Below are 25,132 nucleotides of genomic sequence, written 5' to 3'. Positions count from 1 at the left end.
ATCTTTCTATGCATTCAGATTTTAAAAAATCGAGTAACCATTAATTTTATGATCATTTTCTTAAAAAGCTAAGTGTGTCTGTGACATAGAATTTCCAGCACCTCCAACATTATCTTCTTTGTTATAAACGTATAGGCCAGGGGGTGCCTGGATGGCCCAGTCGGTTAAGCACCTGACTCTTGATTTTGACTCAGGTCATGATCTCACGGTGTGTGGGCTCAAGCCCCACATCAGGCTCTGTGCTGTCAGCAGAGCCTACTGTGCTGACAGCACAGAGCCTGCTTGGACTCCCTCTCTGCCCCTACCCCACTCAGTCTCATGCTCTCATTTTCTCTCTCTGAAAAAGAAACATTGAAAAAACAATTTCAAACCTATAGTCTAAATTAAGAAGTAGTAAAATACCTATTAGGGAAAAACAATAAACAAATTATGAATTAAAGGTTGTACTGAAGCATATAATAATATATGAAACAAGCAAGGTTTGACGAAGAGTGGACAATACATGGAAGAAATAACTTAGCCTATTTCCTTGCTGGAAAATTAAATTATGCTAGTAGAAAATCAAATACGTGTTCACTTACTTATAGTCACTATTATTTTCGAAGAATAATTAGCTTTGATTAAAATAAATAAATGAAATAAATAAATGAACCAACAAACTGTGGTTTCAGTTGCCTCTCTATGCTTTCTGAATCCTAAGTCAAACCTTTTAACAATGACCTGCTTGATTCTCCTGCCTGATTTCCCCTAGTCCCCTATGAAATCCTGACTTAACCCCCAAATTTGAGTTTACCCCATGTTTCATCACCTCCACTTCTAAGCTGCTAATCACTACAGGGCAAAGTCACAGGGCCCATTGGTTCCACTATACATTAATATTACCTAGGCATTAACTGAGACTTTTCTATATTCTTCGTCAATTCTTTGTTCATTTCAGATGGACCCAATTAAACATTTCCTACAATGTGTCTAGTTATTAGATTCTAGTGGGCTGAGATAACTAGTCTTCCTTCCCCCTTCTGCTTCCTTTGAGAGGATTCTCCACCTCAAGTAATCCCAGTGGGTGGGGATGAATCCATGACCCAGATTGGACCATGCCATTCCAAACAGAATGACAACTGGTTCAAGGACAGGCACGTGAGGTTAAGTCTGGCCAACCAGAGTCCTCCTTGGAATTTTCTGCTGGAAGCTGCGAGGAAGCCTTTAGATACCCATTTTGGATCTCAAGATGCAAAGAGGTGCTTAGAGCTACCAAAGATTTGATTTCGCACCATATGGAGACCAGCTATTTCCAACAGGAAAGAATGAAGCCAAAACACGAAATTAGAGACAATCAAAGCTAAGAAATGGAGAGCATGAGAAAACTCTCATAGCTTTAAAACCTTGAGATTGGGTACCGTCTGAAGCCAACTCCACCTCTGGACTTTCTAGTTCTACATGAAACAATAAATCCTCTATTGTGTCTCAGCTGGGTTTCTATCTCTTAAGCTCTGGGGACTCCTGTCAAATACAGCATATTCCAAGCTTTCACTACTCTCCCCAAACCAGAAACCACCTACTAGCAGTCCCCGAATGTCTGCCTCATGATGCACGTCTTTACCCCAAAGTAACCCTACTGAAATGATTCTTTAAAAAAACTTAGATTCAAGGCTTTTTGTCCCTATCTGGCCACAGGCACCTTTCTCCAGCCTGTCAATGTTGATCCCTCATTTCTTGTGAAAAATCTCTCCTCCCACAGCTCCTGGGGCACAGTTCTGCCCTAGTTCTGCTCCTCTGGCACTTGGTCTTCTTCCCACACCCGGATTCAAGTGTTTCCCAAGGAGTTGTCTTTGGCTTCCTTCCCTTTTCTTTTACCCTCTCTCTCTTGGCAAGCTCTTTCAATCTCATGTTTCCAGTAATCACCTTAAAATAAAAGACTCCCAAATATATACCCATAATACTCTAATTCTATAATCTATACCCACGAATCTCTCTTCTGGGCTTCACACCTATATTTCCAGAGGCCCCTACCCGTATCCCATCAAAATTCCATATGTATATTGAAGAATAATAGCTTCTCTTCCAAAACAATTTCTCTTTCTGTATTGTCTGTATGTCTGTATTTTTATCAAAACACACCAGACTCCTGGTAATCCTAAATGAAAGTGTTATGGACATCACCTTCATCATGCCAGCTGATACGTCTTCCTGATTCTATTTCCATCTTTTGCAGATATCCCCTCCTCTCTCTCATTGCCTCTCATCTGCCCTAGTTCAAATTCCCATGATTCGCAGCTGGACTGTTGCCAGTAGCAACATGTGTTGCTTCAAGTGTCTCCCTGCAATTTCTCAATCCCACATATCCTACTGTCTGCTATGGAATTACCTTTACTGAAGGTCCTATTCGGTCAAGTTATTTCTTAGCTCGAAAACACTTCAACAGTCACTCAAAAGTTGAAATTCCTTGTTAGTCTGCCAGGAAAGAGGCACAGGACTGGAGCTGAAAGTCTGGCCTCAGACTCCTTCCCAGGTTTCTTTCCCATAACTTCCTTTCAGGAACTCAACACTACAACCCAACCAGACACCACACTATTCCTACCACCAGCCGTTATATCTTTTCTAAAGACACCAGGCTCTAGATCTTTTCGTACACTCCTTCCACATCTCCTCATGAATTAACCTACCATCCCTCAGGACTCTCTAGAAATACCAACTCTTGGTGAGGTCTTCCCTAATCTTTCTTAATAAGTAGAGATTCCTTTAGCCTCTGAACTCCCAAAACTCTTACACCATCCATCCCTCTTGAAAGTAAAGATCCCATTTAATCCAACACTGAACACAGTGCTTTACCTAACAAAAGTTCGTTGAATTAGTAAACTCTTACATGTCTTTCCCCATCCTCTCCACATCTACAGGACCATAGACTGGGATTAAAACCAGGTCTATTACTAATATGCTATGTAACCTTGGGCAAGTTACTCAGTCACTCTGCAGAAAACCTCAGCTTCCTCATCAGCAAGGTGGGACTGAATATAGCTCAATGTTATATGAATTAAAACAAAACAATGTCTGTTCTGGGGGCGGGGGTGGCTATCCAATACATAGCAGGTAAAATTGGTATAAACTCTGCTCCCATTTATCTTTTTACACCCTTACTTCCTAATCTGAGAGCTCCCCAAATGACACACAGGAACTAACATGAACCAGACAAGCAGTGCCCCTTTGTGAGCTCACTGTGTACTTCTCAACAGTAAGGGCAGTGGTCTTTGCTCACAAATCATCCCAACAGAGCACTATAAAGTGGAACAAGAGAATGCTCCCAAGAATGGAGTATTTTTAACTATCACACATCACCAGAGCAACTGAGAAACTATTTTACTTTTTCTGGGGCATGGGGGGTGGGAATAGTTTTCGAAACAAAATAAATTATCAAGACATAGCAAGGTCCTACTGGTGGCTCCAGATTGTATGCTGGACCAGAATTTTATTTTTCTTCTTCTATAAGAATTATCTATGGGACAGCCATTAAATGTGAATGAAAATTACAGATCAGATGATAATACGTACCGACACTATTTTTCTGAGTTTGGACACCGCACTGCAGTTACTTAAATGGATTCTTTGAGTTTTTTTGGAATAACGATGCAATATTTAGTGGTAAAGAGGAATTATAACCGCAACTTACTCTCAAATGGTTCAGGAAAAAATGTACATATATTTTAGGTTTCATAGTGTGTGTGTGTGTATGTGTGTGTGTATGGAGGGAAAATGTTAACATTTGGAGAATCTGAGTAATGGTATGTGTGAAAATTCTTTATGCTTGCAATATTTTGTAAGTCTGAAATGTTATGTATGTGTGTGTATATATATAAATATGTTCTATATGTAAGTACTGGCCAAATTAAACTACTTAAAACTATTTAGTTTTGATCCACTCTGTTTGTATCTGATTTGAAATCTCCCTGTTCGAATCATTCACTAGTCCTCTTTTATAAAGTAATCCCTTAATTTAGAATTAATTGCCCTAAAGATGAAAAAAATGATGAGCGGGCTTGAATTAGGACACAGAGACCTAAGTTTTATTTTAGCACTGTGAGTCTTCTAAAGCCAAAGTATATTTTGAAACCAATGGAATTATCCTCATCTTCTAGTATGCATTAAACAATAAACTGTACAAGTGCCAAAGCTGGCAATGGTTTCTACTGCTATTGCAACATCTAAACTCAAAGTAACATCCATGGTAGCCTATGGAAAAGCAGTTGGATATTCCTTCTGTTGATTCTAATTAAATCATTTTCACAGCTCCACATTTCAGACATTCCCCAGATGCCTACCAATGCTCTGTAGGTCTCAAGGAAAGTCAGAAATAGTTGTGCCAGCATCACATTGGACTAGATTCTGTGGATGCTAAATGAATATTTTCTAAGAATTCTGGCTTTCCTTTGGCATTGCTAACAAAAATCTATATTGACCCATTCCAACTTCCATCCACAAGCAAAATAACCTCTCCCTAAAGTCAAGAAAATCAGGAAAACAAAGACTGCAAATGTGTACAAGGATTAGTGAAATTTATCTTACTCCTGTGGACATAGCACTTTACGGTCACAAAGCACCTTTACATAAATTACCCCATTTTCCCTTTACAATGCTACTGTGAGGAGTTCCATGTTAAAGAGTAGGGAAACTAAGGCACAAAAATCAAGAGACAGTCCCAAGGTTTCAGATATTGTAGGTATTGAATTGAATATGTTTTTGTATGCTCAGAGACCGGAGTGTGGGGGGGACATCAGTGAATGGCATCCAGTCATTCAGGGCAAAAATCCTAGTCTCCTCCCTACTGCTCACTCTCATATCCAATTCAGTTCCTTCAGGATTAAGTCTAAACTCAGCTTAAAACATCACTTTATGATCTGGCCTCATATCATGACACTTCTCCATCTTTCAGTATTTCAAATTTCTCTATGTTTCAATAGGAATAACTGTGTTTTAACACTTCTGAAATGTCTGAAATGTCTACTTCTGTGTCTTTGCACCTGCTATCAGGTTCTTTCTGGAGCAGTCTTACTACCCATCCTCATCCCCATCTGATAATTCCTAGGTGTCCTTCAAAACTCTGCTTAAGCTATTCTAGAAGCCTTCCCCAAATCCTACAGTCTCAAGTAAATACAATACTTTAGACTTTCACTGACCTTGCACATATTCCGTTAAAAGCCTTCATCACACCGTACCAAGTGGTAGTCCTATACCTTCCCCTAGACGAATGTTGTACAGTTGAATTTTCTGCAGCGTTAGGAACGTTCTAGTATCTGTGCTGTCGAATACAATAGTCACTAGCCACAAGTGGCTACTGAGTACTTGAGCGATGGTTAGTTTAACTAAGGAACTGGATTTTTTAAATTCAATTTTAATTATTTTAAATCTAAATAGTCACCTATGGCCTATGGCTATGGTTTTGGGCAACACAGCTATAGACAGACTGTCAACTCAAGGACAAAGACCGTACTTCCTTGTCTCTGTACCCCCGGTACCTACCAGAGAACCTGGCACAGGGCAGGATTCAGGGTTTATTGGAAGAATCATTAAATGTTTAAGTATCTATAAACACTTTTTCTGTATTGTTGGGAAGTGATTCCACCCAACACTCCAAGCATTCTGGATTATCATATAAAATTTAGCCAACCCGGTCACATCTTGTAAAGTGTACCTCATTAACTATAATGGAAAAAAAAAAAAGAAACTTCAGTAAATCATTCATTTCTACTCAGGGCACTTCAGCTTCACAATCACGTTTAAATGACTTCCAGATGACTTCTGAATAAATGGTTACACTGTTTATGAAATATTACAATAGTCGTGGCAGCATCATTTTGGAATGTCAAAATCAACTACAGTGTTTTATAAGGAAAGAAATGGGCTTTTTACCATGGTTTTATTAACATGGAAAATAATTCCTTTAAGTGCCTGAAGTTATTCCCAGAGTATTAAAGACTATATTGCAGTATTCTTTAAAAATAACCATCAGCTTTCCTAACTGAATTCATTTTTGAAATCCCATGCAGTATTTGGAGATGTGCTGGCTTGATTTGATGGGCTCCATCACTTGCCAAAGCAGAATATGGAGAGAACGTGACCTACCTGCAACGAACTAGCATTCAAATTCAATTTGGTTCCAATGAAAAGTCTCAACTGATAGAATTCATGAGCTTGACATGTGAGATTTTAAGAAATCCAAGATGTGAACTTCACAAAGCAGAGACTAAGCAGGTTTGATTCCATATCCAGGCCCTCATTACAAAATCCCTCAGAGTGGAATTGGCCATCTGAGGCATCAACAAAGATGGTTGGTACCCAATCGCCCCACCCAGAGCAAAGAGAACTTGTCCATTTCTATCTGGTGCATCACACATCACGCAGTGATTATAAAATGGATGGACAACCACCTGCAAATGTCCTTTCATTGCATAATTACTCCTGTAAAGGGAGACTAATCCTAAAGTCTAAAACTTTATAAATAAATATATTTATGTAATATATACATATATATTTATAAATACATCAATAACAAATTAAAAGCATCTTTTAAAACCTTGAGCAAGGAGGTGGGGGCTTCAAATACACAGTTCACTCCTTTTTAATTTAAAATTTTAATTAAAAAATGAATAATTAGGGAGTTGGGTAGGCAAAATGGGTGAAGAGGGTCAAAAAGTACCAACTTCCAGGGAAGTCTGAGTGGCTCAGTCGGTTAAGTGTCTGACTTCGGCTCAGGTCATGATCTCACGGTTCGTGGGTTCGAGCCCCACATTGGACTCTGTGCTGACAGCTCAGGGCCTGGAGCCTGCTTCAGATCCCATGTCTCCCTCTCTCTCTGCCCCTCCCTCACTCATGCTCTGTCTTTCTCAAAAATAAATAAAAACATTTAAAAAAATAAACTTCAATATTCTCACCAAGTTATTAAAAAAAAGTACCAACTTCTAGTTATAAAATAAATAAGTTATGGAGATTTAAGGTACATCACACTGAATATAGTTAATAAGACTGTATTGTGTATTTGAAAGTTGCTGAGTAAATCTTAAAAAAGTTCTCATCACAAGAAAAAATGTGTAACTAATGGTGAATGTTAACTAGACTTATTGTGGTGATCATTTCATAATATATACAAATATTAAATCATTACATTGTATACCTGAAACTAGTATGTTACTGGTCAACTATATCTCAATAAAATAAATGAATAACGTTACAAAATAATGTTCACACTTAATTCTTTTCCCCAAAGATAACATTTAGTATTATACATTCCACTGCTTTTTTCTGTATGCACTTTAAAATGGTAAAATAAATACTCGCTATTATTTACACAACACTTGCTCTGTTTCATGCACTGTCCTAAGCATTCAACATCTATTAATTCATTCTGTCTTCACCAGAGGGAGGACTGTTGCTATCTGTACCTTATAGACAAAGAAACTGAGCAGAGGGAGGTTAAATAACTTGACCCAGTTCACAAGCTTAGAAGTGGCAAATGATCTCTGTTCAGTTTTTGCTGTGGGAACACTGTGTTCAGCTAAGTAGTGTGGGAAGAACAATTTCTCCAAAACTTTATTAAATCCTTATCTGCTATTTCAATGCTTTTGTCAGAAGCAAGGGAGCATACATAACCTGCATGGCTTATACTTGATTCCTTTTCCCCATGTTGGGGGAGAGGCTGAGCTAAGATAGGAGACATTCGCAGACTTGGATCTAACACTCAACAGCTGGGCTGTAGGATACAATCTGTAATATGAATTTAGATTCCTTCAGGGCTGTATCTCTTTGATGTTCTTAGTATCAAGCTGTCCCCTTCTTACCTACATGTATTACATAATCCATTAGCCTGGCCATTAAAAACCTATATTTAACTGATTCAGATCTGATTTTATTTTTCACCTGGATTCCTATTATATAGTTTCCAATTACTTTAAAATGTAGTAGTGCCTATTTTTATCATAAACTTTAAAAAAAAAGTCTGAAAAACAAAACGAAATAACGAAGTGGAGGTTAAAACAGATGGAAAGAAATTTTCCACAATGTCAACTGTTAAACTGGAAACGTGAGCTGCAGCTGACAAGTCCAGAAACATTCTTAAAGGTGTTCTAAGCGACTGGGATGACGTTCCATGCCTTCAACCAATCCCCAAAGGTCATGTGCAAATGTCCAAGGGGACCCACACTCAGTTCTGCTCGCTCCCAACAATATTGTCTCCTGCATCATGACCCTAAAACACCTTGTATTATTTTTTATGGTTGTGTTACCCATACAGCAACTCCGCTGGCAACAATGGTAATTACCCCAGCCTTGTTATCTCAGGATAACACTGTAATTAACTTGTGTCACTGTAGCATTCATGGTTATAATAATTGCAGCAAAAAACTTCTATGAAAGTAACATTTTTAGTTCTGGCTTTCAAAAATAACTTCAGCAATTACACTGCTTAAAAAAATCAAGTTTGTTTCCCCGAAAACAACATGATTTCCTCTGCACACAAAGCTCACTGAAACTGAGCTAATCTGAATGTTCCCTAAGAAACATTAGACTATCTCTTTTGTAAGAGCTTCCAAAGAGAATGGGGAAACAAAAACACAAATAAAACATATTTCTCAAAATATTACTTACAGCTCCTCTAGAAAAGGAAAGTTCTTAAATGCATCTTCTGGTAATTGAGTAATGTTGTTCATACTGATATCCCTGGAAAACATAAAATTAAGAAAATTTTTAACTAAGTGATACTAGACTTAAAGAACTCAACTCAGAAGAATAATTAGCTGCTGACATTCTGTAAAGAAGAAAAATGAGCACACAAGACAGACATAGGGACAATCCTAATTTGGCTTCCAAATACAAAGTTAAATCTTTTATTATAAATGATGTCCCATAATTTAGAAATGTACCCAGGTCCTGGATTTTCCTTTCCCTCTTCACATATCCTTGAGAAAAGAAAAAAGAAAAAAGAAAAAAGAAAAGAAAAATGCCTCAAACTACCTATGACTAGGCCAGTTTGATTTCCCAGTGCTCTGGTATTCAAATGCTGTACCTGATAAAAATAAACAAATGAATACCCCAGGGCATGATAAAAGATTTGCAGGCATAGGTGGTTTCTTAAGTCACTGTCAGGGACAATAAAACAGGTCCTAGCTGTATTCCAGGCATTTTTTCTGCAAAACCTATAAAAGTCCTCCAGGTAATAGCTGTAAGGGGATTTAATTTTTAGCCTACGAAGAGATGCAGCCTAGAGACATGTGCTTACATGACAGGTATGCTGTCCATTTACAGTTTTTCCTCAAAGAAGCAGCAGAAAGGAGAGAACTCACTTGATGATACAACTCGACAATTAACTACATTCAAACAGCTAAAAAATACTTTATTAACCATTTCCTTCCTCCCTGGCAACTGCCTTCTCAGTTGGTTTTCTCTTTCCACACTCTGTTTAATATGGACATTGTGAAAGACAGGTTAAGGCAGTCTCAGAGGGAAAGCCCCAGCATGCACTAGGACAGTTGCCTAAAATCAGGTTCCTCTGCCTCTTGTCTCTGGCTGGGCCCTCAGGCCTCTCTTTTCTAAAACTAACCATGAAAACTCACAAATGTGACTGCCTCATCACTAGTTTAGACATACTGATATATGAGGGTAGAAGAGAAATCAGCTAACAATAAAACACCCAAATCAGCTAACAATAAGAACACTAGGACTTTTATTAATTTGGTCAGGAGAAATTTTCTTTTAAAAGAGATGACACCTGGGGCGCCTGGGTGGCTCAGTCGGTTAAGCATCCGACTTCAGCTCAGGTCATGATCTCACAGTTCCGGAGCTCGAGCCCCTCGTCAGGCTCTGTGAGGACAGCTCGGAGCCTGGATCCTGCTTCGGATTCTGTCTCCCTCTCTCTGCCCCTCCTCCACTCATGCTCTGTCTCTCTCTGTCTCAGAAATAAACAAACAAACAAACAAACAAACAAATGACACCTTCGGTACCAAAGTAGGTGAATCTCTTCTCCCTATCTTTTCCATCCATTGGAATTTGGAAATGGAATTCACATTCCTCTTTATGAGCTCTTCCCAAGGCAAGTTTGGAAACCTTTCTGGTTCAGGAATAACGGCAACAGCAGACACAAAACCAGCAATAGCAGTAGCAGCTAAGGTATAGAGAATACTGAAACTGTGGTAAGACCACACATAACATCTCCTTTTACAGTGGGGAAGACTGGGGCTTCCTGAGGTACAGAACTCCCCAAGGCTACCCAACAAATGGTGTAACAGGAAATGTACATCCCAGAGTCCATGATTTTAACTGCACACTGAGCCTTCCCAAGTATCACATGAGTCCTGTTACTTCTCTCCAGTGGTAGTCAAGATAGAAAGCAAAGCCATGCAAACTGCTGAAGCCACTCTAGACAACAGTGTGGAGGTGCCTCAGAAAGTTAAAGATGGAACTACCTTATGACCCAGCAGTTGCACCACTTGGTATTTAGCCAAAGGATACAAAACTACAGATTCAAAGGGGTACACGCACCCCGTTGTTTATAACAGCATTATCATCAATATAGAAAGAGTCCAAAAATCCATCATGGCATATGTATACTATGAAATATTACTCGGCCATCAAAAAGAATGAAATCTTACCATTTGTGATGATGACATATATGGAGCTAGAGTATATTATGCTAAGCAAAATTAAGTCAGTCAGAGAAAGACAAAAACCATATTATTTCACTCACATGTGGAATTTAAGAAACAAAACAGATGAACATATAGGAAGGGAAAAAGAGACAGAGAAAGAAAAGCAAACCATAAGAGACTCTTAATGATAGAGAACAAAATGATGGTTGATGGAGGGAGGTGGGCAGGGGATGGGCTAAATGAGTGATGGGTACTAAGGAGGGCTCTTGTTATGATGAACACTGGGTATTGTATGTAAGTGATGAATCACTAAATTCTATTCCTGAAACCAGTATTATACTATATGTTAACTAACTAGAATTTAAATAAATAAAAGTTTGAAAAAAAAAAAAAAGATACAAAGCAAACTCACCATCCCACCATGGGTGAAAGGGAAAGGGATACTGCCTCTAAGACCTAGGTACAATCATCAGTGAATCTTAAGAGAACTTCTGCCTGACAATTTGAAAAAAAAAAAAAAAAAAGAATTATAAATAGCTTTAGGAATTGAGAAACCAAAGTTCATAAAAATTTGAGCATAAAACTGCTCTAGAGATGAATCCTATGTCCATAGGGATTCCAAAATTCCACACTCATTCCAAAATTTTATCATTGAAAATAACTAAAATTCTACTAAAGATAACTTATGAGAAAAACAAAATGAATACACTTTTCAAGGAATTATTATTTTTTTTTTTATTTTTTTTTTCAATGTTTTTTTAATTTATTTTTGGGACAGAGAGAGATAGAGCATGAACGGGGGAGGGGCAGAGAGAGAGGGGGACACAGAATCGGAAACAGGCTCCAGGCTCCGAGCCATCAGCCAGAGCCTGACGCGGGGCTGGAACTCACGGACCACGAGATCGTGACCTGGCTGAAGTCGGACGCTTAACCGACTGCGCCACCCAGGCGCCCCAAGGAATTATTATTATTAATTATTATTATATTATTATTATTTGAGATGGAGACAGAGAGAGAGAAAGAGAACACAGGCAGGGGAGAGGGGCAGAAGGAGGGAGAAAGAATCCCAAGCTGACTCCACACTCAGCACAGAGCCCAACTAGGGCCTCGGTCCCATGACCCTGGGATCATGACCTGAGCTGAAATCAGGAGTCAGACGCTCAGCCAACTGAGCCACCCAGGCGTCCCTCCCTCAAGAATTATTTTTAAACACAGGCCCTGATAGTAATTTAGTCAGTGATCATTATCCTTGGGCAGGGGAAAGGAAACTCTTTGTTTTTCATAAACACTCAAGTTTTTCATAAACACTCAACTTACTGGAGAAATAGCACCAAAATAGGGTGCTTCTAAAGAAGTAGGTTCAACTCCTGACACTGCCAATAGCCACTGTGTAATCCTGGGCCTCAGTTTACTCATCTGTAAATGAGAGCACTGAACCGAGTGGCTGAGGGGCTTCCCAGCCTGAAACTATATACTTCTATGATTTACCTTTTCCTGTAGTTTTCATGGAGGGGCCCATCCTCCCTGATGAAATTATATGAGGTTCATTTTGTGGAAAAGGAATGTTTCTGGAAAATTTACCATAACACAAACTGTAAAGACTATTAGTTTCCCATTATAAAACCACTGAGTCACTCCCACTGCAAAACTATTTGCTCTTACCCAATGAAATCATTCTTAAGAATACAACAAAACGTTTAGTCACACTGAAAGGCAAAATAATAATCTGAGTAAGCAGTGATCCTTAAAATATCACACGACTATGGTGTTCTTTAGCCATTCCAATAAATGGAGAAAGAAGGACGACCACAATTTATTACTTTACGAAAGGAGGCACTCCATGCAGTTGCCCCTAAGCTTGGCACACCTGAAGTCAGGTGAACATCACAGTAACAGAAAAACTGATTACTTGCCTCACCATAAAAAGACACATAATTAGAAATTACACCACACTATTCTCAGCATTCCAATTTTTTAAAACACAGACACCTATACACTTCTCTCATTTTTTCCCCTCAGAGTAACAAGACATGACAGGTAGTTCTGCTGTGAGCTATAAATGCAATCAGTAGGACTCTATATTTACAAACTAATATGTTTTAAACATGTGGTGAAGTTTTGTTTCAAAGCTTTAGACACAGGAGCAACACTAGCTTCCACAGTGTTCTGAATTTCCACACACTCAGAGAGGTTCCACATCTTTATAGGTGTTTTCTCTCATATTTTCGGGGCTTTAAACAAAACATTTGAGAATAAGAAAGAAAAAAAAAGCAGAAGGGGGAGCCTACAAGATGTTATCTCCAGAGAAGTTCTGGAAACATGTGGTTACAGATTATAAGGTGGGTGGGTACTCATTTAAAATAATGAGGGCTAATGGTGATAAACAACCTACAGACAAGCCTTGGAGAAGATTCCAGACCTGACATCACCAACACCGACAAGAGAGCTTATGGCTGGAAAGGATGCTGGGGGTGAGAAGTTAACTGTAACAATTTACAAATGGAAGCCCTACACCATACTTACCAACATCTCAGGCTCACAAGCCGTATGAATTATCAAAACATGTAAGTTAAAAATTTGTATAGAAAATGTTCAGCTAAGGGGCGCCTGGGTGGCACAGTCGGTTAAGCGTCCGACTTCAGCCAGGTCACGATCTCGTGGTCCATGAGTTCGAGCCCCGCGTCGGGCTCTGGGCTGATGGCTCAGAGCCTGGAGCCTGTTTCCGATTCTGAGTCTCCCTCTCTCTGCCCCTCGCCCGTTCATGCTCTGTCTCTCTCTGTCCCAAAAATAAATTGAAAAAACGTTGAAAAAAAAAGAAAATGTTCAGCTAAAAGATAAACCTTAAGATCAGTGGTTTGACATTCAGATGAGCAGCACAACCTTATAGTGGTAACCTCTGAAGTTAAACCCAGTGATCTGCCATCCCGGGTCGCTATGAAGAAAATAAATCTAACATAGAAAACCAAAAATCATACGAGGTCAGAGCACCGCCAACTCAAAACCTCTCTGAGGGCAATTTCGAGAGAGCCGATGGCTATAACTGGAGTTGGCCTGGCATAGTTGGAAGTGCACGGGTTGGCAGCCACACAGACCAAGATCTACTTACGAACTTACAAGACTAGCTGTGTGATCATGGGCAAGCTGTTCATCTCTCCTGAGTCCCAGCTACTTCACTTGGGAAAAAAAGAGGCAGTAATAACCAGACCTCGTAGACTGCTATGAAGATCAGAAAATGTCAAGTCACGTAGAAGAAGCTAAATAAGTGATAAAGTATCAGCTTACTATCATCCATGTTTTTGCGGCTCCTGGAAGCTGGCTGGCTGAGCCCAGTGCAGTGAAAGCTAGCAGGCAAAGTGGCACACTGCCTTTGGTGGCCTTTTTTCCTCAGAGAGAAAACCAGTTTTACACAAGAGAAACATTAAATGGTACAGAAGACCTAGAACCTGGAGTCCTCCCCACTATAAAACTAGACTTTAAACTCCAGAACTCCAGGGGTCAAAGAGTTTTAAGCTAGAAGAGCCCTTTGAGGTCAAATACTTCATTTTAAAAGAAAAAAAAAAGTTGAGGCATAGGCATTGAGGTGCTAATCAAACACTTGAAAGTAAGGAAGAGAAGGAGAGAGAGAGAGAAGAAGAAAGAGAAAGAAAGAAAAAGAAAAAAGAAAAGAAGAAAGAGGGAGAAAGAAAAGAGAAAAGAAAAGAGAAGAAATAAAAGGAATTACATTCTTATAGGAAATTTTTGGAAGGACAAGGGAGGACAAGAGCCAATTTCAAAAAGATTAGGATGACTTCACATAGTTTAGTGACAAGCAGTGAACAGAACCCAGAACTTTTAAAGGGATGCTTGACTGTATCTTTTCTATACATATTTGTTCCCTAACAGATTTCTTTACACTTAGTTCTCTCCAAGTACACCAACTAGAACAGAATACACGTCGGCATATTATGCTGACACAATGCAATACTCCCAAATTTTTACCGCAGAGATCAGAAATACAAAATCACATTACCTCATTAGGAGGGGGGCAGGGGGGAAGGTGAATGCTCAAACACTAGCAGTGGCTGGTTTCAAAATTAAAATTTAAAGGGTACAATTGTTTAATTGAAACTGCTAAATCTCCCCAGTGGTTAAACTCTCATCTTTTTTCCCTCATAAAATTCACTACTTCTAAAGTATCTACAGAGTAAAAAGGAACATCGTGTTTCAACAAGGTTCCTTTTTAAAACCCCTGTAAAATGCTCCAGAAGCAAGACTAACCTGTTTGCTGATGGCCAAGCGTGTACCACCTTCGACTCCGCCATTGTATGCTCACTGGGTCTGGGCCTCCTGCCACAGAATTATTTAATTTGTAATATACTCTGATTGACCCAATGTTATCTAAATTTGAATAAGTCCTCCTGTTTGTACTAGATAAAAGTGTGCTGCTACTGCCACATTGTTGATGATATCTCAAACACTACCCAGCGGTTTAAAGTCCCTAAACAACATACAGGTTCTAGAGAACACTGGGTTCTTTCATGTTGTTCTCTAGGAAATGGTTGTGTCTTTAAACTCCACAAGCACCTGTTGATAATAAATACTATCCCAATGACTTTTCTAGGGTCTTCTGTAATTAGCCAAAAATTTCAGGTCTCCAGTCACAGATGTATGCAGTATGAACAAAAACAAAAAAAAAAAAACTAGAACTAAATTTGAAAGATGCCTCTGACGGGACAAATTTGAAAGGAAGTTCTCTCTAACCCATCAATTGCGCTGACACACACAGAAGAACAAATCCTAGTCAAAGCTTATGAAGGGTTCACTTCTTTTCTGAAAGGATTCTGTCTCTTTAGACAAGCAATCTCTTTTTCTCCTTCTCTCACTCTTCTTTTTATAACAAAAGTGATCCATGTGCATTCATTTTTTAAAAACTGAATACAGAGAAAACCATTCACAATATTAATAGCCAGAAATAACCACAGTCCTATTTCATGGATGTCCTTATAGATTTTTTCTACATATGGTATATATTTTTTACAAATCTGAAATCATATAGTTCTGAACATGCTTATCTATTGGCACCTAAGATTCTTCATTTACAAAATAAAATAAAAACTTCTCTGAAAATATATTTTAATAAAAGTAAAACCTTGGACTGCAAGTAACTTGTTCTGCAAGATGAGCAAACACCTGTTTTTTTTTTTTTAATGTTTATTTATTTTTGAGAGAGAGAAACAGAGCGTGAGCAGGGGAGGGGCAAAGAGAGAGAGGGAGACACAGAGTCTGAAGCTGGCTCCAGGCTCTGAGCTGTCAGCACAGAGCCTGACGCAGGGCTTGAACTCACGAACCGTGAGATCATGACCTGAGCCAAAGTCGGGCACTTAACTGACTGAGCCATCCAGGTGCCCCAAGATGAACAAACATTTCTAATAAATTTTAAGTTGATAAACAAGTGATGTCTTGCAATACAAGTAGTACGTGACACCCAACGTCACCTGATCACAACTGAGCCAATGGTTCTTGAAGTTTGCTCTGATATATAAGTGCTTTGGATTACAAGCGTGTTTTCAGAACAAATTATGCTCGCAAACCAAGGTTTTACTGTATTACCATCTCATATTATCTAGATGCTATCTTTGGCAGGCTGTACATCATGAGATGAGAAACTCTCTGTCAGTGAAAGCAACTATGCCAAAAGGAAAATTAATTAGGGATTTTCCTATAAAAGGAGATACTGTGTCACCCATTTAACATTAGCTACTTACGTGCAAGGCAAAGTGCTAAGATGGTGAGGCTTCTGTGTCAAAAGATACGTTCACAGTTCTTTTTTTTTCTTTTTCTTTTTTAATTAAAATCTATCACTCTATTCTCCACTTACTATCACTATATTTTGTTGCAACATCCAATTAAACTTAACTTTTAAAAAATGCATTATTGCATTTCGAAAGCAATCAGGGCAGCTATGTATATTTGAAGATACTGCTCTTTATACTGCAGAAATGAGGCCAAAACAGTTTATATAGTACTTCACTCAGATTTTGCTCCAGAGAGATTTTCCTGACCTTACATGTTTTTTTGGCACTGCTAGAATCCAACTAGATGTCACAACAGACACCCCTCTAAAACCATGTGCAACATTTCTACTACAGTTTTAGGCAGCAGAAATTGGCTCCATGTTATCTAGCGCCTTCCTTGGTGTTTCAAATGCAAAGACTCTGTTTTCCAGTGGGAAGAATCCAAAACTTGCTTCTCTGCAGCCTTGCAGTCCTTAAGAAGATGTCTGCTAAAACGCCCCATATTGGCGCTTAAAAATAAATTTTAGTTTACTGCAGAGAAAAGTTACCACCTTGTAAAGTCATTATCTGTTGAAAGTACTTGAATATCCTAGTATGTAATCTTCCTAACAATACAGAAAGGCTGGAGAAAACGCCAACTTCAAATCTTAAAAAAAAAAAAAAAGAAAAGAAAACTTTTTGCCTTAAGAGATATAGGGAAGAATGTTTAATGCATTTTATGATCATCTTTTCTACTGGATTAAAACTTCGACCTCAGGCCCTTTTAGAATTTCTCTATTAAAGACTTTCAAAGGTACATTGTCATTGCTAAGAAAATGAAAAGATAAGAAACAGACTGGAAGAAAATATTTGCCAAACACAGAAGATCAAGGAACTGTACCTACAATATAGAAAGAACTCTCAAAATTCAGTAAGAAAATAAGCCAGATTTGTAAGTGGGCAAAAAGATTTAAACAGACACTTCACGAAAGATGATACAAATGGCTGAAAGCACATAAAAAGATGTTCTACATTAGCCAGTGGGGAAACGCAAAGTATATCACAAGATACCACACCACACAACTATCAGGATGGCTAAAGTATGAAAGAAAAAGGGCTGAAAATATCAAGTGCTGACAAGGATATAGAGCAAGAGGAACTCTCATATACTGCTAGTAGGAATGCAAAATGGTGCCACCACTTTGGAAAACAGTTTGGCAGATTCTTTTCTTTTTTTAAAGTTTATTCAGTTTTTTCATTTATTTTGAGAGAGAGAGAGAGAGAGAGAGAGAGAGAGAGAGAGAGAGACGCAAGCAGGGGAGGGACAGAGAGAGAGAGAAGAAAGAGAATCCCAACCAGGGTCCATGCTCTCAGCTGGGAGCCCAACATATGACTTAAACTCACGAATTGTGAGATTCATGACCTGAGCCAAAACCAAGAGCTGGAGACTTAACCGACTGAGCCACGCAGGCAAATTGCCCCCGGCAAATTCTTATAAACACGTGCCTATGACCATATGACTCAGCAATGCTAGGCATATAAATAATTGTCAAAAACCGTAACAACCCAAATACCCTTCACCTGGTGAATGGATAAAGAAACTGGTGTATCTATACAATAGAATAATACCCAGCAACGAAAAGGAGACTGCTGATATAAGCAGGAGCATGGATGAAATCTCAAATACCTTATGCAAAGTTAACGCTCGACTCAAAAGACTACACACTGTATTCCATTTATTTTTTAATTTTTTTCATGTTAATTTATTTTTGAGAGAGAGACAGAGTGCAGAGGGAAGGAGAAAGGGCAGAGAGAGAGAGAGAGAGAGAGAGAGAGAGAGAGAGAGACACAGAATCCGAAACAGGCTCCCTGCTCTGAGCTGTCAAGCACAAAGCCCTGTCTGGGGCTCAAACTCACAAACCATGAGATCATGACCTGAGCTGAAGTAGGACGCTAAACCAACAGAGCCACCCCAGGCACCCCTGTATTCCATTTATACGGCATACCAGAAATGGCAAACTTTTAGAGACAGAAAACTGATCAGTGGTGGCCAACAGCTGGGAGATGCAATGGGAGACAGGATGGCTACAGAAGAGCACAGGAGAACTTTTGGTGTGATGAAAATACTCTATATCTTGACTTTGATGGGGGTTTTGGGATTATATTTATCAAGACTCTTAGAACTGTACGTTAAACAGTAAGTTTTACCATATGTAAATTAAACCTCAACAGCTGTTTTTATAAATAAGAGCAAATATATTACCCCCTCACATTTCTCCCACAGGAAAAAATAATCCTATGGCTAAGAGCTCCTCTTTTCCAGCTTTACCCAAAACCAAAGGATGTTGTTACACACAGTGCCGGCTTCAGAATCAGGAAACATGCAGTTTTGTTTTGTTGCTTTTTAATTTGTTTTGTTTTTCCAACCTCTGCTATCCACTTGCAGTAGGACATCAGACCAAACCTCTTCATTCTCTCTTTACTAAACCTATTAGGTTTGTGCCTATGTGCTGGGCGCTGGGTATATAAAGACAAGTAAGACAGTGTTTACTCCAAGAGTGTTCTGAAACAGCAGAAAGGCAATATGAACGATAAGTAAATATTGTGATGTGTGTGGCACAGCCAGGGAAGATGATCAACCAAAGTTGGAACTGGAGAAAGGCTTCCAAAGGCAAAGGCTGTGGTGCCAAGGTGTAATGGACAGATATTACTTTATAGAGAGCTGCTGTTTCAATCTGTGCTCTCACTCATGAGGTTGGCACTCTTTCTCAGCAGAGACGCAATTGGCATGTTGAGCAGGATTAATTCTTCATTATTCAAGACAACCTTGCTCACTATAGGGCACTTGGCACCCCTGTTCCCCTTGGCGCACTAATTAGTGCAACTAAAAACATTCCCCAAACACGTCCAACCTTCCCATAGCAAGCTGGTAGTGCAGAGAGGGAGATGAAATGTAGTTAGCAGGTGGCATATGGCATTTAAGAAAATGTGTAATAAACACCTAAAATCAGATTAAGTATATCACATAGAAAACCAACCAGTACTGTTTCAAAATTATTTAGGTTTTGCATATATACTCTTTCATGATGTAAAATGTAGTCCTCACTGGATTCATGGGGAGAAAACTTTGAAAGACTCTGAACGAGATAACTTGTTTGTTTGGGTGGGGGTACCTTCCAGGCCCAGGGACTGCCACTTGTGAAAGCATGGTCTAATGAGATAAAACCAGAGTTGTCAAAGAGAGAAAACTATCCAGGAACTTGAACATTACAAGCAATATGGCTACAGGTGGTGAGAGACGCTACCAAGATCAGCAGGAAGTACATCCCCAAAAGCCTTGAGGTGACCTCCAGAAATCCGAGCTGCCAGAGGAAGTTTAAGCAGGTCAGGTTCACTGTAGAAAGATCATTCTGTCAGCCATATATTACAATGGCAGGAAAGGAGGGAAAGAAGAAATCCAGCCCTTCTGGAACACAGCTTCCCCGACTATAAAATATTTTGTACTTGCTAGTCCTCAGGTCTTTTCCAAATCTATCATTATGACTCCTACTTTGGCATTCCTGATTCTGCACATTCCATGCATAATCAGTAGAAAATAAGCAACTCTTAGATTCATGTTTTTCCTATATTCACAGGCACATCTGCTTGTGTTAGCAAGTGTGTGAATGAGCACAGACTTTTAAAACATACCCCCTTCAGAATTACAAGGGTTCCGTAATTAAGAAAGACGCATGACTTCATTTCCAAAGGTAATATTTTATGCTGTAATTGTTTATGCTCTCAATGAAGCAATACGGCCAAGGAGACACTTAAGGGTGTGTTCTTCAAGGAGATGCTAACCCAACAAGTTAGAAAAGGTAGAGAACAAAACACTGGTGTGAAAATACCATACCACAACGAAAGGCAGGTGTGGTTTAAGTTATACATCCTTAAAGGGGTAACTTTAAAAAATAAAAGTAGTTAGGCTAATTCAGTATTTTCTAACATTGAAACAAGTTCCACTTGTTTTGGGGGGATTTTTTGTTTGTTTGTTTTTGTCTTTTTAAACAGCCTAGTTTTTCAGTGTGGGGCATGCTCTAAAGAGAAAAATATAAAATGCTTGAAATCTGGAGTAATGATTATCAAACGGCAAAGAAAAAAATGAATCCAAAGAGAAAAAGAGCATTATTTTCCTTTCTATAGTTTGATTAAGTACCCTAGCTTCTGGCATCCCATGGAACAGACAAGGGTTAAACTCTAATATTCCTTGTTTTCTTGCTACTTAACGGGTGTTCTCAGGCATTCTTTGGGTGTCAACAGCTGTTCTGGTAACCCTAACGATGACAAAACAGTGCTCATTACCAGCCAAGACACACAGACAGAATGGTATTTCAATAGTCCATTTAACATCAACAAGAAGTATTGTAAGGATTGTCAGCTGGGCAGATTGGAAACACTCAATTACTTCATCGTAGCAGACAAAATGCACTATTCATAAAGAAATCAATCCAACAGCATTTATTATGGTAAATATTCTAATTAACTAAACGGTTTATGTTTTATTATGGCTACACTTATTAACACCACTGATAGGAAAACATTACTTCATGGTCCTTGCCTTCAAACACGCACACCCACGAAAACTTCTATTTAGACGCGTATTTTTTTAAACTTCAACTCACAACCAATTAATGGGTTGTGAAATCATTTCAATGGGTCATTGCCAACTTTTTTTTTAAACAAAAGTTAAATAGGAAAGAATAGAATAGAAAAAATCGCAACACATCAAATGTAGTAACAGTAAGTACTGTTTCAGGAAATTCTGGTTCAGCATACGTGTGTTTCTGTCTTACTGACTGCAAAGTCTCAAGTTCATATATACTATCTGTGAAATATAGTCGGAACCATGAATTCGAGGGTTTGGCTCTTAAAGCCAAAGTATTTCTTATTCTTCAACCTGAATGGAGTCACAACTACAGCTGCTTTCCCAGCACAAGTTTGGATCAAAGCATTTAGTCGTAACCCTGAAAGTCTTCCTTCATCTATAAACTTCCCTCTTAGAATGGCTTTGCTGCACCCCATAGATTTTGGACCACTGCCTTTTCATTTTCCTTGGCCTCAAGGTATTTTTTTTCATTTCCTCTGATAACTTCATTGACCAACTGGTTGTTCAGCAGCATGTTGTTTAGTCTCTGCGTGTTAGTGTCTCTTCCAGTTTTCTTCTTGTAATTGATTTCTAGTTTCATTCTGTTGTGGTAGGAAAAGATGCTTGATAGGATTTCAAGCTTCTTAAATTTATTGAGACTTGTTTTGTGGCCTAACATCTGATCTATCCTGGAAAATGCTTCATGTGCATTTAAGAAGAATGTCTATTTGGTTTTTGTATGGTATGTTCTGTATATATTAAGTCTAATAACTATGTTAAGGCAAACGTTTCCTTATTAATTTTGTTTGGATGATCTATCTATTGATGTAAATGGGGTGTTAAAGTCTCCTACTATTATTGTACTACTGTCAATTTCTCCCTTTGTCTCTATTAATATCGCTATATATATATATATATATATATATATATATACATTGGACGTATATTTACAAGTATTACATATTCTTGTTGGATTAGTCCCTTTATCATTATCCAATGCCCTTCTTTGTCTCTTGCTACAGACTTGGTTTTAAAGTCTATTTTGTCTGATACAGTATTGCTACTCTAGCTTTATTTTTGTTTCCAGTTGCATGAAATATACCTTCATGCAAATATACCATTTTCTATACCTTCACTTTCAGTCTGTGTGTGTCTTTAGATCTCAGGTGAGTCTCTGGTGGACAGCATATAAATGGGTCTTGGTTTTTTTTTGTTTTTGTGTTTTTTTTAAAATCCACTCAGCTACCCTATGTCTTTTGATTAAAACATTTACCCCACTTACAATAAAAGAAAAGAAATAAGAGAAAAGAGAAGAAGAGAGAAGACAGAGACGAGACGAGATGAGACGAGACGAGACGAGACAAGACGAGATGAGACGAGTGCCTGGCTGGCTCAGCTGGAAGAGAATGCAATTCTTGATACTGGGGCCATGAGTTTGTTGGGTGTAGAGATTACTTAAGAAATAAACTTTAAAAAAGGCATTTAGTCCACTTACACTTAAAATAATTATTGATAGGTGTGTGTATTTGTTATTTGTTTTGTTTTAGTCATATTTTACACCTTTTTGTTCATCCCTTAATGACTTGTTGTAATTATAGTTAATTTTACTATTTTGTTTTTTAAACATACTAGTTTTACATTATATTTACCAGACATTTTTCTTTCATATATTTTCTTATTTCTATTTATAGCCTTTTCTTTTCCACTTAAAGAAATCCCCTTAATATTTCTTGTAAAGCTGGGTTGGTGGTGATAAACTTTTATTTAGCTTTTATTTGTCCGGGAAACTTTTTATCTTCTCTTCAATTCTGAATGATAACCTTGCCAGGCAGAGTATTCTTGGCTATAAGTTTTTCCCTCTCAGCACTTCGAATATATCATGCCACTTCCTTCTGGTCTGCAAAGTTTCTGCTGAAAAATTGGCTGTGTCTATGGGGGTTCCCTTATATGTAACTAATTGCTTTTCTCTTGATGTTTGCAAAGTTCTGAATCTTTAACTTTTTTACAATTATAATGTATTTTGGTGCAGATCTCTTTGGGTTCATCTCATTTGGGACTCTGTGCTTCCTGGATCCTGATGTCTGTTTCCTTCCTCAGGTCAGGGGAAGTTTTCAGAGGTACTATTTCTCCAAATAAGTTTTCTGCCCCTTTCTCTCTCTCTCTCTCTCTCTCTTCTCCTTCTGGGCCCCTATAGTGTGAATATTAGTACACTTTATATTGTCCCAGATATCCCTTAGACTATCCTCACTTTAAAAAATTATTTCTTTTTGAAGTTCAGTTTGAGTGGTTTCCACTACCCTGACTTCCAGATCATTAATCCATGCTTCTGTATCATCTAACCAATTATTTACTCCCTCTAGTGTATTTTTCACTTCTGTTATTGTATTCTTTTTTTTTTTTTTTGAGTTTTTTTTTTTTTCAACGTTTATTTATTTTTGGGACAGAGAGAGACAGAGCATGAACGGGAGAGGGGCAGAGAGAGAGAGGGAGACTCAGAATCGGAAACAGGTTCCAGGTTCCGAGCCATCAGCCCAGAGCCCGACGCGGGGCTCGAACTCACGGACCGCGAGATCGTGACCTGGCTGAAGTCGGACGCTTAACCGACTGCGCCACCCAGGCGCCCCTGTTATTGTATTCTTCAGCTTTGATTGGCACCTTTTTGAAAAGTTTATTTATTTATTTTGAGAGAGACAAAGACAGTGCAAGTGGGAGAGGGGCAGAGAGAAAGAGAGAGAATCCCAAGCAGCTGTGCACTGTCAGCACAAGCCCAGTGCAGGGCTCAAACACAAAACTGTGAGATCATGACCTGAGCTAAAAACCAAGAGTCAGACACATAACTGACTGAGCCACCAGGGTGCCCCTCTGTTTGGCACTTTCTTATATTGTTTACCTCTTTCTTAAAGTTCTGTGTTCATTCATTCTTCTATGGGGGTTTCTAGAAGTATATAATAAATCACTGTTTGTACATCCAATAATCATCCTAGTCAAGAAAACCTCCGAAGTCTAAGACACTGAGGCACTGACCTCATTATATTAAGATGAAAAATCTTAATGATAAGGTCAAGGCCTGAACTGAGAGACAGGCTTTCTGAGATTTCACTAACCCTTAATGCAGGTTTTGTGGAGCAATTGCTTCCCTGCAGGTTATGAGGCATGCAATACCCCTTCCAAACACACATACCACACACTCTCCCTTCTTCTCTCAGATGGCCGTTTTTAAAAAGGCTTATAAAACATATTCTATCCTAAAGGAATGACTCAAAATGGTAACCAAGATGACTCAACAATTTCTGTTGATTATAAGACAACAGACATTGATAATGATGGTTTATAAAAAAATCATTCAAGATATTCCCTTGGGAATGACTTAACTTAAACTCACTAAAGTCACAAATGATTTATTCAGTATAGAATAAGCTATGCAATCAAATCTGAGATAGTCCTGAGTATTTGGGAGCAAAGATTCTCAAATTTGTCTTTTTGTTGTCGTTGTTGTTTTTTGGTTTTTGGTTTTTGTTTTTGAAAGAGAGCATGTGCACATACGAGCAGGGGAGAGGGAGAGAGACCCTTAAGCAGACTCTGCACTGGGCAATCTCACAACCGTGAGATCATGACCTGAGCCAAAATCAGGAGTTGGACACTTAATCAACTGAGCCACCCAAGCACCTCTCAAATTTGGTTTTGTAATACTCCCGGACAACTCCATTTGTAGCAAGTCTTTAAGTTCTAAAAGCTCCAGAAATAAAAACTTTAATTCCTTTTAATTTTTGCAATCAACATGGATCATATGGTCCTTTGTTTCTTACCTTGGACAGAAAATAACGGCCTACCCTGAAATTTGATTATTAAAAAAAGAGAGACAAATACACTCTAGGAACTCCAAAATACATTCAGATTTATTGCCTTAGGATGTTTATCTAAGAAAATCTCTCAATTCTGCACTTGGCAATGTTTATTGGGGCAGTTTTGTTATTAATTGGTAAGCAGAGAAGAAATAATATCTTAGCAAATAAACTCCTATAAGGAAGAAAGTATTTAATACCTTAACCCCCAGTGAAACCAGATACACACTCCTGACTTACACACACACACACACACACACACACACACACACACACACACACACA

General features: G+C 38.6%; 1 protein-coding gene across 1 annotated transcript in view; it reads right to left on the bottom strand.

Annotated features, from left to right (window-relative positions):
• LGR4 (leucine rich repeat containing G protein-coupled receptor 4) overlaps positions 1-25,132 on the bottom strand; it is a 103,902-nt gene that overhangs the window by 39,244 nt on the left and 39,526 nt on the right. The window contains exon 2 of the mRNA XM_040495574.1: positions 8,632-8,703. Within this exon, the coding sequence (XP_040351508.1) occupies positions 8,632-8,703 (72 nt within the window). The remainder of the gene's footprint in view (positions 1-8,631; positions 8,704-25,132) is intronic.

This window comes from Herpailurus yagouaroundi, unplaced genomic scaffold (genome assembly GCF_014898765.1).
Source record: "Herpailurus yagouaroundi ecotype Mexico unplaced genomic scaffold, PumYag 187, whole genome shotgun sequence".
NCBI lineage: Eukaryota > Metazoa > Chordata > Mammalia > Carnivora > Felidae > Herpailurus > Herpailurus yagouaroundi.
The sequence above is the reverse complement of the archived record's forward strand: the minus strand, read 5'-3'. Positions and strand labels throughout refer to the sequence as shown.